Consider the following 17,645-nt stretch of genomic DNA (forward strand, 5'->3'; position numbering starts at 1 on the left):
CACAGCAACTTTATAGAGCCTAAACAAATGTGGTCTGATATTCGTTTGTGGCCCCTTTGCAAATAGGTCTGTGAAGTTGATTGCTTTAGCATTAAGTAGTTAGTTTGCACATACTCTCTGCCAACTTCATTTTTGTGTCTTGTACAAATGTTTTCTTAACTGTTTGGATTAGTCACAAGGTAGGCAGTTAATAATGCTGTGTGTAAAATTTACAGAGGCAACTTTGCACAGAAAACACAAGGGGACACTCATTGGAGAACATCCCAAATATTTGTGAGAATTGTGGTTTTTCTGACTTCAAGCATATAAATATTATGTTGCACTAGAAATAAGAGAGCCATAATCTGCCCAAATATGCAGTGTGGAAAAATTCTGTAGAGACTGAATCAACATTATGCCAGCAACAGCAAAAAAAAAAAAAAGAAGAAAAAAAACCCATAAAATGTGAAACAGATAAATGCTATCGATGCAAAAATAAGAACCAGTGGACTGCACACTGAATTCATATTGAGTAAAAGTATTTGAGGGTGAGCTACAATTCACAAGTTACTGATCAATATGTTATGTTTGGTATGGTGCAATTGCCTGTCTGATATATTTTCTAAGAGGTTTGACTGAGCAGTCAGAGAGATTTTGAACATATCCACTAAATATGTGACATAAAGGAAAAGCTGTTGTAGCAGCTCCCGCCCACTGTTGCTGCTGGACAACTCCGTAATCCTTACACAACAATGAAGCAGTAACAATCGTCTGTAAAAAACCTCTCAAACGACTCATGTAGAACTCATACCGTCTCAGGTGTCCACAGATTTGCTCAGTGCAAACTGATCACGTTAATTTTTAAAGTAAAATATTGCTAAATAATTGTGCACCTGGGTAAAAGAGTGGCCATCAGGGTAGTGCTACCTGTGCGGACTAAACAAATACATGCCCAGACTTGAATTAAACAACTGTACAAATATTGTGAGAAGGACTTCCTGAAATTTTTATGTTATTTCTTCTTTTTTAAAATATTGTTTCACTTGTGCACCATTGTTTTCCAGTGATGTAGTTCTCGGGATTAGTCTCATGATCAAAACCTTTTCAAAGGCCTCAGTCTCATCTCACAATCAACCGCATATTTACTTGGTCTTGTTTTGATCTCAGACAAAGAGGATTCTGGATTTTATTTTGAGATTGGTCAAGACCACGGCTCTGGGGACATCACTAAATTGCCTGTACAAAAAAGGATAATTGAATAACAATGGCTAAGTTTGTTTATATTATATTAACAACGGAAAATTCCCACACATAAAATGCAGTCACTTCTGCAGTGAATTTTTTCAACAGGCCACTTCTCATTGCACACTTACAGATAAATATATATTCAGTATATGGCAATAAAAAGGAGTGAATGAAAAGGAATCTTTATTTGTTTACTGGTTTTAATGGGGTTTCTTTTTAATGGGGAAGCTGATCTTTCAGATCAATTTGAGGAGTGCCCATGGTTTGTATTTTGCACATTTTATCGTGTGTGTGTCCAGCAGTGTGTGACCTACACTGATCTGGTCTTGGTCTTGACTTGGTATCAATCATAGCCTGTATTATAAAAATAAACAACATAACAGCTCCCCAAAAGTTAAGCGAAAACATCTCAATTGCCCCCTGGTGGCTGGCTGCAGTGCAAGTCATAAACCCCACCCCCTCCATGCAAGAAAATGCGACCAGGGCCAAACTAAAAACACAACGTACACGGCAAATAATCTTTTTCAAGGGTGGTTTCTGTCATTTCAGGTAGTTCTTGATGTTTGTTCAAGTATTCATTTTTCTGATAAGTTTGAATTAGTTTTTGATGCTAGAAAATGGGAATTTGACATTATGACTGACAGCTGTGTTAACCAATCTGCGTGCCCGCATTCAATGGCACTTCTTGCAGTTGGTTAGTTGAGTGTATGGGCAGGAACTCGAGATTGCTACTGTGCAGACTCTGACTTCAAATGACATCATAATCTCATGATTGCAGCAGCCGTATCCGAATATTTTGGCTTCATTTTGTAAAGTTGGAGTAATTGGAGAAACCCTGTTCATCTTTATATATAGTCTGTGGTCTCAACCCCTAAAAGTCTAGGTCTTGCCTCAGTCCCAATACCAGTATAAATCATAACATGATCTCCGTTTAGGTGGTCTTGATGACAACACTGTTCTTTGCATCAAACTCCAGATGACAATCTTGAACTAGTTTTATTCTTTGACAAGTGTCTAAGCTCCAGGTATAATTAAGTCAGAAAATGAAGATGCTAAAGCAAAACTTCAAAATCAATAGGTTCCTGCACCCGTGGTGCTTGGTTTACAGTAAGATGTTTTGTTGACATCTTACTGTTGTTTGGGGATGTAAACATGCAAAATGGCCTTGAACAGCTGTTGTAAAATATACTTGACTTCTAAAGCCTGAGGAGCTGAAAGTTATCGAAGTTAAATAAAGTTATCAAAAGCTCTACACATACAGTTCACGCACTCAAAATAGAAGTAGAAGGACCATCTGTGTGTGCGTCCAAATGCACACACTTACACATTTTAATGCTTTATCCGTCTCAGATGAATTAAATCTAATTTACACAGGACTCAGATATTACAGAGGTTCTATGTGGGGATATTTAAGGACACAAAAAGTATTGTCTCCACTGCACAGCCCGGCTTCTTATTGCAGCAGACACTGCTGGTCATTCACTTTGTTTTTGGTTGGAAGTAAAAACACAAAGACACACTCAAATACACACGCATGTAGGCACACACAAAAAGAGCTCAGGCACATACACAGCGCCCCCACACTCACAGTCACACATTCCCACTGTTTAATATATTTCTGTGTCTCCAGTTAACAATATTTTGTGTCAAATTATAGTGGGCAAGATAAATAGTGGGTCTGTGCGGCATGTAGAAAATAGAACAGGAGGAAAATGTGGGGCTTCCAGTTGGGTAGGAGGAGAGGAGAGGAGAGGAGAAAGAGGAGACACTAACTCCTACCTCAGACACCTGGCTTTCCCTGACTAGACTTGTAAAACCTGGTTAATCTCAGCCCCTTTGTGAACTTGTGTATGGTGAAATATCTGCATGACTGAAACCCGCTGAAATACCGATCCCAACAATCTGCAAGGCATCTCCGCACATGTCCAATTTCCCATGTACAGCCGCATTTGCAAATGAAAAGCTTGCTGGATAATTACATGTATCGACATGGAAATTACATTCATGAATAGAACGAATCTAATTAATTCTTTGCATTGCTGCACATTCGGTTCATAGTGCCAGTTTGGTCAGCAGGACAGTATGGAGCGTCTGGAGTTCAAGCGGAAATGGAAGTCACAACAGATACAAAATGACGTTGGGTGTTAATTGGGCTATGCTTGGCTCAGAGAGAGATGGAGAGATAGACAAAGAGGAGGAGAAAAAGAAGGAGGGAGGGAGAGAGAGAGCCTGGAGGACTAATTAGTGATTATAACTTGGCGCTCTCCAAACATAAAATATCTCTCAACCCAAAAGACAGAGGAATGATTAAAAATAAAAGAATAGGAATCAAACACAAGGAGCTGTGAAACACCCCTTTGGTATTGTGCGTGTGCATGTCTCTGTGTGTATATACATGTGTGAAAGCATGTGTGAGCATGTGAGAATGTGTGTTGGCATCTTTGCCCCCTCATTAAACCATGCTTTACTCTGGTAAACGGCAACAGCACAGAGCTCAATGTCAACTGGAGAGGTTACAGCCATAGGCAGGCTCTGGGACACACACACTCACACACACTGACACGGATACACCAAGTCTCTCGCGAACACGTTATCAAACAAATGCAAGAACGGCAAACCCATTCCATTTTAAAAAATGCGACTTGCGCTAAGTTTCCAAAGGCGTGTTACTTTTGTCTTTGTTCCGACATGGCAGACAAAATGGAGAGTGTCAGCCTCTGCCGGTCCCATGCCAGTGTTAGCTGGACATTAGCATTTCACACATCAAATTCATAAATCAAGGGCACCCTTCACCACAGTATAAATGGAGCATAGGGGGCTGCAACTGGCTGTCTGCATCGCTCTGGGTTTTTGTAACTAATCCATAGTATTTTATTCACATGCTCTGGTAGCTGACATTTAACGCTGTCCCTCCTGTGTAACTTTTCCAGATACTTCCGCTGCCTCAGGGAGAAAATGGGAAATATCTCTACGAAGAAACATAGGAATACAACAATGCATGCATATTTAATTCAATGTATCTATTTAATGGCTCACAAACAACAATAATGACATGAATAATAAATTACACACGCACAAACACACATTCACTCAGGGAAACTCACAGACAGAGGTGCATGCACAAAGAGCTTTGTTTGGGCTGGAAATTGAAGCTCACACCAGCTGAGACGCCACAGTGTGCGCAGGTGAGTGTGGGTGGGTTTCTGACATTTTTACCTGAGATTAAGAGCTTTTGTCCTTCACCAATTTTTTGGCGGGGGGGGGGTCTGTCGTACATGTTTGGAATCGTGATTAAGTGTTCTAGTCGCTCTTATCACCTTTGATGTACTGAACAATCACTAACAGTGTTGGTGTCAAACATGCAGCATTGATCATACCATTAACACACACGCACCCAATCTGTTACCATGGCAACGCCTACACTTGATGCACATGCACGGGAGGCAGATGGGGCAGTGGTCTAAAATGTATATGCTTTTTGATCTGCTTCTCATTCAAGCAATCATGTTAGTGTCATGCAGCGGCACAGCCAGACCCGAGCGTGTGTGAACTGTCAACTAGCTGCCTTCACACCACACAGCTCCCAAATATATCATTGCATGATGAGAACAGAGTCCTACAATGAAACACTGCATGTTTCATATCATATTATTTCATATCATTAACACTGGAGTAATGCCGTTTTCTAACGCTTGCTTTCAGCTGCCGTACAGTTGAGCGACATGTGGAGCAGACTCACATGCAGAGGCATTGTGGCACAGACCGCTGTCGTCTGTGTGATGTACTGAAGTCTGAGCCGACCCGTTTGACAGTTGCATCATTTGAATCATAGTGGGGGGGCTGCTCTGAAGTAGAAGCCTTTAAAATGCACATTAGATCATGCAATGACGTGCACAGTCGCATAGTGTGGGAGTGCACGTTTCATAGTTTAAACAGAAGCTTTCGAACACTCAGTATTCCACTCAGCCTGGCTTCTTAAAATATGAGTCAGGGTGTCGAGGGTCCCCACAAGAGTAATCATATCTTTTCATGAGCTTGAGACCAAGGACCAGACTCTAAAGTTTGCTTTTGTCTACATTGAGAAAGTTTGATAGCGTCCTTATTTCAGTGCTCCACAGAATTTGCTGAAACCAAACAAGTCATTCCCGATGGGTGGATAAAACAGGAGCTACCATCAGTCTGTCCACCTGAGTGTGGTTTGTTATCTAAAACTAGTCTATAGTCTATTACCATGGACAGATACACATACACCCCCAATCTATTATTGAACAAAAGGCTCACGCCTCCGCTCAGCCCTTCAGGGAGGAATCCATCCCTCCATCCCAGAATAATTTCACACATCAGTAGATACACAAAAGAGAGAGAGAGCGAGAGAGAGAGAGAGAGAGAGAGGGAGGAAAAGAGGGAAGGAAGAGAGGAAAGGACAGAGAGGAGGAGTTGGAGGAGGAGGAGGAGAAGTGGATGGGGTAAAAATGTATGGGGTCACAGCTCAGTGCTCGTGGGAGGCCAAGGTGTCGGGGGGAGCCATGCGTGACAAAACAGAGATCAGAGGATCATATGCGATCACGCACACCAACAAGAAAACAAACGCACGCACACGGATAGCCACACACACTTGCAGAGACGTATGCATGCCAAGAAAAAGGTGAGAATAAGGACATATCAGATGAAGACTTGTAAAGATTGGGTCTGACTTAATCAGAGGCATTCTCATCCAAACAGAGAATGGTAATCTCTTTATCTATCACACTATCTTCTTACACACACACACACACACACACACACACACACACACACACACACACACACACACATACACACACTAAGGATAATCCTAATTCTACATGCAGACAACAGTGAGGATGAGGAAACACAAAACCAGTTTTTGATTTTCTTATGCATAAGCATATGGAAATGAAGAATTCAATTGGAAACCCACAAAGGCAAAAACGTACACGCACAACCAAACACAGACAGAGAAGTGTGTCTATGCACCGAATAATTACTGGGCGTTTTCAACACGCCATTTGTCGATAACACATCACCACACTTCATGAGCAACATCTAGACCAGAACGATATTATATTTGAACACAAACAAACACACGCACAGTGAGGGGATGCGACTGAATAAATAAATTGAAAGCTTCAAATCTGACAGCTGACTTGACAGCCAGCAGCTGATTGGTCTGGAAACCACACGTATTAATTTTGGGTTGCCCCAAAATCTATAGTGGACGTACAAACCCCACGTGTCCAAAACTGATGACCAATGATGATTTCAATTTTCAATATGCTGCTGATGAAAACGACTTCTTGCAATGTCTGCAATACAGACAGATAAAAATCAACACGCGCGGGGAAAAAAAAAATCAATTCTTTTGTTGCTGCAGCTTCAAAATAATCGACCGCAATAATCTGGAGTTGCACACATCCCTGACAGACACACACGTAGGCAGAAACACATACACAGAATGAAAAGCATACATGCACTGGACGCCCAGCGAGCATACACACAGCTCCCCCTATGAAAGCGCCAAGCAAGAGGAGTAGCAGACACAATGGAGTGTTTAAGTATGCAGGAAACTTTATGCCTGGGTGGAAGAGGAGCTTTGAAGGAATCCGCTGAGGGACACCCAACCTCCCTCTGAACTGAGCCTGTACCTCCTCATCAGAGAGAGAGAGCAACGGAGAGGGAGGGAGAGAGAGAGAGAGAGAAAGAGAGAGAGAGAGTGGGAGAGCAGGAGGGGGGTTGGAGAGGAAATGAAAGATAAAGATAGAGAGGACTAGATGGTAAGTTGGAAGGGAGACTGATGGAGTGAAAGAAGGAGAGGGCAGGAGAGGGGGCAGCAACAAGGTGCTTTAGTCTAGTCTACCCTGCGCCTTGTGCACAATTGCTCTTGGTTAGGCTGATGTGTGGAAGTCCCCTAACCAGCAGCGGTCACGTTGTTCTGAACTGTACGTACACACACACACACACACACACACACACACACACACACAGACACACACACAGTCACACACACAGACACACACACACACACACACACACACACACACACACACACACACACACACACACACAGCCTATTCATGTGAGCACACTATTCAGTAGGCGCCGTGCTTAACTCCCAGTATGACCTTCATTGAGATGGATTGCATGAAAAATGTAATGACTTTCCTGAGAGAAAAACCACAGGCCAAATCAGCTTTGCATTGCATAATAATGCCGGACTTGGTAATCAATAACACAAACACACAAACACACATCCATAATGGAGTGCACAGCCTGCACATGGAGAAAATGTCTCAGCAGAGGCCAACAACATCACAATGGATGGAGCAAACCACCAGTGGTGAGTTGTGCAATGCATAAACAAGGAGCTATTGACGATAAATGCCTGCATCCATTTTCACCCATCAAACACTTCCCTAAGCTAACAGCTTAAGTCTGGAACAACATGCAACTCTGAAAAGCTTTTCACACCCCAAATGTTTAGCTCAGGGTTATCTTTGGCCATGAGTAAAGTTGTCCCAACCTAATTTGGCCCCATTTTACATTGTACCACTTAGCCAGCAGTGCAGTTTAAGTTATCTATTGTTCATGCTGCAAATATGATGCTAATTTTGGCCTAAAGCAGCAAACTCAGCCCTGTATTAATGAGAGATAGCCACGAGTTTGTGTGAAATCGTCAACAGTCAAAGCATACTTTAAGTTCTATAATGTGGTTAACATTGACTAGAGTGAAGTGCAAAAAGCCCTTGAGTTACTTTAACTTAACTCGCTTTTATGATCAACTCCTCTGGGTACATGGTCACTGCTTCTCTTGTTTATACCTCACAGACAGCTTTTCATTTTCTCCTCTATTTTTTGTTTTGTAGGACAGCATTACACAATGTAACTAGAGCATCATTTTTACACATAACACAAAGCAGGAAAAAAAGCAACTATGAGCAGAAATGTGCCACACATTTAACAGCTTTCTATGGTTGCATAGCAACAATGTCAGGTTCATAAAACAATCTTTATCCTACTGACTATAGAGTTTGTGAACCCAGTTGAAATCAGCAGTGGAAACTTTCAATCTGTAGCCTCATTTCTCATTTCTTAGCCTCTAAGCCATATATAGTTTTAGACCCAGGAGCCCCTGATTCCTAAGCCTTAACCCAGAGTTGTTTGGATTACAAAGCGAAATAGACAGCAACATGCCAAATGGAATGTAAAGTCAGTGGGATTTTTGGCTGTGAGCTCAGGTTGCTGGGGTTTTTTTTTGCTTTTATTTCCTAGTGTCACAGTTTTAGGGTCCCGTAATGAAAAGCTGCCATTGTGTTTGTTTACCTCCTCTTCATCTCTCAATGTGACATTATGATGAGTCACCAGCTAAAAAACACTGAGTTCATCTCACTGCCAACGATATTTCCCTCTTGAGTGTGTCGAAGTCTCACCTCGTTGGTGTTCCAGCGATGGCGTTCCTTGGGCAGAGAGGAACATTTGGGTAGACACTCTAGCAGCTTCTTCGGAAGGTAGATCTTCAACTGGCCTGGCTCATCTGGAACGGAAGGGGAGGTGGGGGAGGAGAAAGGGGGAAGATAAAGGAAGATAAATGAGGGATGAGTAGGAAGAGGAGAGAAATTTCTCATCAGACACAGAGACATTGTGTGAGGAGAATACCAAAAAGCTGTATCTCTGGGATCTGGATAAATAAAATCATAACAAACTTTTGTTGTGTAGCATTTTAATGCCTGGATGTGACCTTAGGCAATGGAATTTACACACAAATTTGCTCAGGCCTATGAAGGACATGAAATTTAATTAATTTCAGTCCATCCAGTACTTGATTTACATGTACTTACTGGTATTTCTGATTATCAGAAATATAGCATGCCACAGGGATTACTTTTTCTGTCGGCTGACACAGAAGTTAGTGTCACCCTGATTCCCTCATCAAAAGGCCTGTGGGATTTTTCCATTGGATTTTGAATTACTGCAAAAAAATAAGCTCTGTGGCAATGATACCGACATGTTTTGTTCAGCAAGATAATCTTCACAAATTGACAACACTTTGCATTTATGCTTAACAAATCCGTGAAGCATAAATGCAATACCCAGAAATAAAAACCTTACATTAGGCTATAAACTACACTATGGTCACATGACTTCACCATAACAAGGCTGTCTAAAGCCTTGATCAGCATGTTTTGGCATGATGATACTCTGTAGTCTCGCTTACCCACATGTTTACAAACCAACTTTTTTAAGACACATAAATTTCAAATTTAACAAGTGGGGTATTTACTGATTAATTTAATGCCATACAAGAAAAAAAAAATTAAAAATGTCTTACAACTGTGTTAATCACAGATCTTATTTCTAACAAAAGACAAACAAACAAAAAACATTGACTTTGAGAAGAGGGAACTGGGAGTGCTGAAATGCTAAGCAATTCCTTGGTTGTTGAACTCATTTCTATAGCTGCAAACGGCTTAGCAGAGATGAGATGGCTAGGGCTGCAACCAACAGTTTTTTTATATTGTTGAATGATCTATCGATTATTTCTTGATAAATCAACTAATTGTTTGGTTTATAAAATGTAAAGAAACAGTTAGGGGAAAAAAGGTGACCAGTCTTTCCCAATGTCCAAGATGGCTTCTTAAAATGCATTGTTTTGTCCACAACCCAAAGATATTCAGTTTGCTGTAAAGAAACCATAACATATTCACATTTAAGAATGTGAAAACCGAGAAAAGTTACTCAAACTAATTAATAAATGAGAAAATGAGTTGGTTATTAATTTAATAGTTGACAAATAGTTAATTAATTGATTAAACCTTGCAGCTCCAGAGATGATAGGCTTATATTTGGAAGGGCTCAGTAAGTATGTTGTTCCTAATGAATGAAACAGTACAAAGCCAACAAATTTCACACCAACTACTGTTAATATTTACACGTCATCTTTATGTAAGTGTCCCTTATTATATCTTATTCACTGATGGGTGATTCACAGTGACAAGTAAGTTTGAGAAGTTTGCAATCAGGTAGAGCAGACAAAACAACAGTTAAGTGTGCAGTGCGCAGAGGGAGTGGTAGCGCACTTATTTTTGGATAGCAGGTGGAGGTGCCCAGCACACCTGGGGCCCAACCGGAAACAGATTTGGATTAACAAGAATCCATTATCATACATTACCAGTGCATTTGGGGTTGGTAACAATCATGGCCAATCACATGGGCATCTCTTATCCCCTTTAAAAGCAATGCTCTCCCCGCAGTCTTATACAGATAGTTTGGTAATGGAGTAGAGACTCCAGACTAGCTCCTCCTGAGAGGAAACTAATATTCTTGTACAGGAGCTGGAGAGTCACAAGTGCAAATACACAGCAGCCTAAATGTTGCTGCAGGCAAGCGATGTTTAGTTTGAAGTTTAAATCATGTCTCTGGACATACTGAAAGCCCTGGGAGCTCCATGTTTTCTGTGTGTAATGATGCACTATATTACTTACAATCACAATGATCTAAGCGCTAACCACAGGTGAGGTTACTGTGGTAAAAATCAGTTATTAACCTTTACCTCCTAAGGCATTATTGCCTTAAGGGATATCTGGTGATATTCCTTTTTTTCTTACCCAACAAATCCCATAAAAAGACCAAAATCAACAACGAATTGATCCTTCTAACAAGTATTGCCTGTGTAGCCAAAGCCTATTACAGCTTATTCCTCTGTGCCATAAACCTCCATTGTTGTCCAAAAACTGTTCGTTTTTCACATCAGTGAGCTACACTGCTGCACTGGGTGACTCGTTCCTTCATTACCATGAACATGCGGCAGTTTATTTTGAGTCAATCCTACAAACACCGTCCTGCTGCTGTAAATACTCAGTAGAGCACCAAATCCGCAGCTCAAAATAGTCCCCAATAAACGCACTACTTACTCATGTTTGCTGTAGCTGTTTTAGGAAATTGTTAAGCATTTTTTAAAATATGTAACAAAATATTTGTGTTTAAAGATTTAAGTCTTTCAGACACAAAGAGGACAGGGAAATGTTTAAGAACTGAGAGACAAACCAACACATTGTTGATTTTGGTCTTTTCATGGGATTTGTTGAAAATGACAAATGCAGCTTATCCTTTAACAGAAAATATAGTTATATTTTTCAGTGTAATGCGATGTGACTACTTGTGGAAGAATGCATAACAAAACAGGCAAACAAAACATGATTAATACGTGGTTGTGTAATTTTTGGGAGACCTATGAGAGTGTCCCCACTCCCAAAGGTAAATGGTGCTGCTGGATTACTAGTGAAACTGTCCCTACTGCGCCTCTCCTCCCACTGCGGAGCACGGAGAAGCACCAAAATACTGAAAAGGCGCAAGTGAGAAAAAAAATTCCACTGTGCCTCAGGAAAGTACTACTTCACCAGCGCATAGCGTCCACACAAAGATAGAGCCCCTGGTGTGTGTGTGTGTGTGTGTGTGTGTGTGTGTGTGTGTGCCTGTTTGTGAGTGTGTGCCCAACGGGTGTGCCACTCAGAAGTCAAAGAGAGCAAGCACTCAAAGGTTATTGATAAGCATTTGAGTAGAGGGCGTCCATTCATGACTCCCCTGGGAAGATAGGAATTATAGTCTACCTGAGGGCAGACGACAGAGCGAGAGAAAAAGAGAGATAGGTGGGGTGGGAGGGTCAGAGCGAGAGACAGAGAGAGGCAGGTAGACAATGAGCCAGAGAGAGGCAGTTAATGAAGAAAAAAGAAACTTAGGGAGAGATTTAGAAAGTAAGAATCTTACAAGGACAAGAGACCGAACAAGGTAACACAAAGAGAGACGAGCGCTGTAGCAGGACAAGAGTGGGGTCTATGTGTGTGTGCTCGTGAAGGTGTCTGAGCATGTGTGTGTTTGCGTCAGTAGGAAGTGTGTTCAGGCACGTATGCTCCCCCTAATCAATTATGCATTTATTAATAGAAGGCCTGAGAAGACAAAATTTCAAACAGCTGAACGGTGCAGCAGCTTAGTTAAACAGCTGAATGGTGCAGCTTAGTTAAAGCCTAATTTCTTTTTAGCAGCACTCCAGCCTCTCTGCTATGAATGCCAATCAGCGTTTAAACCCCACCCCTCCTGGCTATATCCCCCTCCCCTCCCCCTGCTGTTCTGAAGAATTCTCATCAGAGCCTCGCCTTTGAAATGTACCAGAACCACCACATCAAACAAGCCCGTTGCACATGCGTAGGCACACACACAAACACCCGCGCGCACACACATGCACACGCTCATACATGCAAACAGACGCACACATACGCACACAGTGCCTGCCGATCAAAGAACAGACATCACAGTATTTGTCCCAGAGTGGCGTTTTTTTGCCAGTGACCTTGGTACCGAAATCCCTTTCAAAGCACACCTTCATGGACACAACCGTCATCTTAACCTACCCTCACACTTGCTCTCCCCGCTGACGAGGAATGGAAGACCAACTTTGCAGATTTGTTGAATGCTGATGAGCTTTTACACCCCAAAGGGTTGTATCTTGTATTTCTAACAATCCTGAACCAGCGAATGCAGCCCTGTTTTAAAAAATTCAGCCTGGTTACCGTCGCAATCGTCTTTTCCATCTGTTCCGAATGGCTCTCAGCGGAGCTATACTGTGGTGTGACATGGGGCAAAAAACTTCTCTTCTGTTTCTGGCTGCCCAGGAAAATGAACCATCCTGGGACACGGGGGAAAACACATCTAAATATGTAAATTCGGTGCCATTCACATTTTATATTTGAAATAATAAAACCGTTTCAGTGCCCGCATTGCTTCATGTGAGTCCCTCAGCAGTACACCACACATTTCTGGCTGTACATTGATCACTCACTCACTTGCTAATCTAGTAAAAAAAAAAAAACAGTCAAAAAGAGTGACAAAGCCTGAATGCTAATGTGGACCTGCTGGCTCATTAAGTCATATAGAGGTATGCGTGCTAAAAAGTGAAAATGTTCGACCAAAGTGAAACACTGCTTTGGTTGCCTATCAAATGCCATAATTTAAACTGGAATCACACAGAAGAGCGGCCTCCGACTGATGAATATTTTACCTCATAAAACTGTCATCTCCATATTTAACACAGAAACAAGCCAATGCCCTTGTGAGATGGCTGTCAGTTAATTATAAAACTCTCCTCAGTAAAGAGAGAGAAAAACGCTCCAAATGCAACTCTTAACTCTCCCCCCACTGATATTAGGAGGCGTCAGGGGAAATTTTCACATTTTCCCCCTTTTCGGGATGAAATTAATGTGACAGAAAGAAAGGCTCATTGCACAGGCAGCTAGATAGAGGGATGGTGGGGAGGGTGGGAGGGCAGGAGGGAGAGCCAGGGCAGGGAGAAGAAAGGGGGGAGCGTAGCATGGGATGAGCAAGAGTGCAGGAAGAGGGAGGGAGAGACGAGAGAAAGAGGGAGAGCAGGGGGCGGAGGGGTGGCTGTGGTGGTGGAGGGGGGATAGAGAGATGGGCGTGCATGCTAATTTTATCATTCTGCTGATAAACTTTTCCTCCAGTAATCCTCCAGCTGGGACGTGAGAACAGATAGGAGACAGGGATAGGCTCGGGAAGTCTCAGCTCATATTAAACAGCCATCCCAAACAGAACTCTCTGTTCTATTCTATTCTACTCAATTCCATTGTTTTTCAGCTTTTCCCTTAATTCTTTATTTGCTATTTTGCGACTGTCTCGTTTGCTCACATCCCTCTTAACAAAATAAGAGGGTCTGGTGCAGGTATGAGGCCATCTGGTCCTTGTAAAAAAGAAAAAGGGGGTTGGTGTGTGTAGCGTTTCCACATACCTTCCCCCTCTATACCCATAACCCCCCCACACACACACTAAGTAGCGTGTCTGTCTGCTCCTCCTCACATCTGTTTATTTCCCTCCAATTTGTCCCCTCTAACATACACACACATATACACAGAGGCAGAGACTTGTATCTGCGTCATGTCCTCAGAAATCAATAACCAATCAAAGCAATCATTGCATTTATGGTCCCTCCTTACACGCCACAGCAATCACACACATGCCCAGGACACAAATGCACGCATACACGACCATGCGGCGACCCCAGATTACACACTTCATCTCACTTCTAGTTTAACCAGGCCCATTGAGGATTATAGATACATAATGCCATGTGTACAGATTAGGTGTGACAATAAACTACTGATAGCCAAAGTAAGCCCTGCCTTCTCTGTGGCTATGTGCAGTAGTCTATGTATGTGTGTGTGTGTGTGTGTCCGCTAATACTGTACTGGCATGCATGAATAAACATGATGTGTAACAGAGCTGAATTGGAATGACGTCTCAGCGCAGAGACACACTGTGTGTTTGTTTTGTGTACGTGTGAGTGTGAGCGCGCGCGTGTATGTATGTGTAAGTGTGATCTGTTACAGAGCAGATGAGAAGGAGACCTCAGTTCCCGCATCACATCACTCTGCCAGAAGGCTTTTATACTTGCTCCCAGAGTCACCCTGTGCCACAGACAAAATGTGCACGCGCACGCACAAATGGTGTGAAGAGTGTTTCTTACTGTTGGCGTCAGTGTCGTCACTCTTGGGAGGGGTGTGTCCTGTGTAACCGACAGCGATCCTGACCATTCGCTCTGGATTTCTTATCTTCTTCAGTCCTGCAAAGAGAGAAAAGGAGCCGAAAAGATATATTTAGGAGACGCTCCAGACTTTGGTTTCCTTGGTCGTCACACACCCTTACCTTATTCTGCCTCCTTCTAAAGCCCAGAAACAAAAGTCCAAGTGATATGCATGTGGGCTGATCCATTTTCTGATCCACTAACTTGCGTCCATTGTATCCCCTGATCGATTGGCCACAGTAGATACACTGCCTCCATGTGTGTGACTAACTTGTGCCCAGCTTTAGTTTCTCTTTTCTCTCATCATTTCTCTGTTTCCCTGACCACTGTTGCTATGATACAAAGTAGACCAACCAGCGCAGAGGGAGATGGTCTTCCAGGCTATATGGTGGATGTTGTTCTCATGCCCACTGGTGTACTCTGCTGATCAGTGCCACGCACATCTGCCAGAGGATGGAGAGAGTGGAGGGCTGTCTCCTGCCTTCGTCGCCCCGGCGATTCATTTGGCTTCTATTCAGCAAGGCCAAGGCTCGTAAATTATTACATCTCCTCTACACATAACACCGAGGGGGCAGTGGACAAAAAAAAAACCCTCTCATACTGTGAATGTCTGTTTGCGTGTGAGTGTAGGTAGAGTACAGTATGGGCAGGGGGATGGTTTTATATTTATGTGGTACAGTGCCTGCTGATCTGCCCATGGGCCATCTGTCTCATCTACAGTTCTAGTCTTTTCACGCAACGGGACTCTCAACCCACGGCCTTCCCTTTGCCTCTGGCTGCACTCCGCATGCTCGCCTGCACGCTTCTATGGATGTGTGTCTCACTTTAAGTGCTGAAAATGTGCTTCTTGGGTGCATGATACTTCTTGTGTGGTTCAAGTTATCCCAAAATTGCCTGTTTAAAGAAATCTTGCTCAGCATCACTCCCTAGTGGAGAGAGGGTTAAAGACTCCTCCTGTCATTTTCACTATCACTTTGCTGGTGAAGAGATCAGAAGAATCAATTAATAATAGTGAGATAATAAAACTGATGTGCTGTATGTCATTACAGCTCTTCAGTTGCTACGTTTCATCCATAACAACACATTCAGCTGCTGTGTTTTTTGGCTTCACAAGGATGTGTGATATCACTACTTGAACAGGCAAGACAACAAAAGCAATACTCAGAGCAGACTAACAACCAAGGGGTGTTTATAAACAAATGTCAAACACACTGAGTAAGAAATAAAGATTTCATTAACCTATGAGTTGAGATGGAGATGATTTTGGTCATCTCTTAAATAATTCATGAAGGAATGAATAACAGTCGGAACAGCCTGAATGAAACGGTTGGCGTGTGTGATTATGACCCCGAAGAGTTTAGCTGAGGGAGTAAAAATGTAAACTCCATTCATACATATGACCTAAAACTGACACACATGTACCACCCCTCCCCCCACAACCCCCCTAAATGCAGCCAGATTCTCACCTTCACTGCCTTAGCAACCATGAGCACACATCAAAAGAACACAAACATAAACACACACACACACACACACACACACACACACACACTAACATTGGATTGTGCCTAAATAGATGCACAGCTGGTCTGGGAGGTTGTGTGTATGTCAGGGAAGGAAATCCACGATTCAATGGTGTGTTTTATGCTTAAAGAGAGATACAGAGACAGATAAACACACATGCGCTCACACACGCACAAGCGCGCACACGCACACACGCACGCACGCACACACACACACACACACACACACACACACACACACACACACACACACACAAGCATCTGAATTCCTTCAGCGTGAACCACTCTCATCCTCTCTCATCCCCATCCCTTTTATGCTAAACGCTTCAAAAGCACTCATAAAGCAGCTGCTCAGGGGAAACGCTGGCAAACACCGGACGGTGAAAAAACTACCCTATCCCGACACACTCAGAGCCTACCGACGGGACAACTCTCCTTCCGTTATTTATTTGCTGTCGGTTAACCGTGCTCCACACAGTCGCTAGTTCAGCACCAGCGTCCGTGTTTTCGGGACGGGCTAGAAGAAAGGGAAAGCCCTGCCGTTATCTCTCTCCCCCTCTATGCCACCGTCCCTCCATCGCCTCGTCTGAACCCCGAATAGCGGGACTCTGCCACCTCAAATAAAAACCGTTATTTCTCGCTTACCTTCCGGCTTGTTTTCGGCAGCCATTTCCCCTCCGCCGCGCGCCTCATCCCTCCTCCTCCTCCTCTTCCTCCTCCTCCTCCTCCTCGACTCGACCTAGTGGTGGTGGAGGTGGTGGTGGTGCTGGGGGGAGGGAGGAGGGGGGGACCACGCGCGTGCACAGAGAGGACAGCTCAAGGAGGGGGGCGGGGCGAGGAAGAAGGGGTGGGGGGGCGAGCCTGCCGCGTTCAGCGACGCTATTGGTCCGAGCGGTGAGGATTGACGGCGGGGATCCGTGATGGTGACTCGCGGAACTCTCCATCCCTCCGTTTGTTCCCCGTTGGCCCCGCCCACCTCCCTGACGTTCACGCGCACTCTTCCTCGCTCTCTCTCTCTCCCCTCTCACGTCACTGAACGACGTCTGTATTCGAGGACACCTTGACAGCCTCCCACAGCATCATCATCATGCTCATCATCGTCTTCTTCACACTCGCGCACACAACCGTGGGCCTGCACACACGAGTGCATTACACATATGCGAACGCGCGCGCTCATTTCTCCACATGCAAATCCAGTGGACTGTTGACAAAATGCGATGTAAGGTCGTGTCTCGCCATAAATTATGAACCCCTCTTGAATCTAAATGATGCCTGACAGAGACTTGGATGCGCGG

At 43.4% G+C, this 17,645-nt stretch overlaps 1 protein-coding gene across 1 annotated transcript in view; it reads right to left on the reverse strand.

The window, feature by feature from the left end:
* LOC121953960 (calmodulin-binding transcription activator 1-like) overlaps nt 1-17,052 on the reverse strand; it is a 57,777-nt gene extending 40,725 nt beyond the window's left edge. The window contains 3 exon segments of the mRNA XM_042501251.1: nt 8,670-8,773; nt 14,771-14,866; nt 16,996-17,052. Of these exon segments, the coding sequence (XP_042357185.1) occupies nt 8,670-8,773; nt 14,771-14,866; nt 16,996-17,020 (225 nt within the window). The 5' untranslated portion in view covers nt 17,021-17,052.
* Between the last annotated feature and the right edge of the window lie 593 nt (nt 17,053-17,645).

The sequence above is a fragment of the Plectropomus leopardus genome, chromosome 2, assembly GCF_008729295.1.
Source record: "Plectropomus leopardus isolate mb chromosome 2, YSFRI_Pleo_2.0, whole genome shotgun sequence".
Classification (NCBI taxonomy): domain Eukaryota; kingdom Metazoa; phylum Chordata; class Actinopteri; order Perciformes; family Serranidae; genus Plectropomus; species Plectropomus leopardus.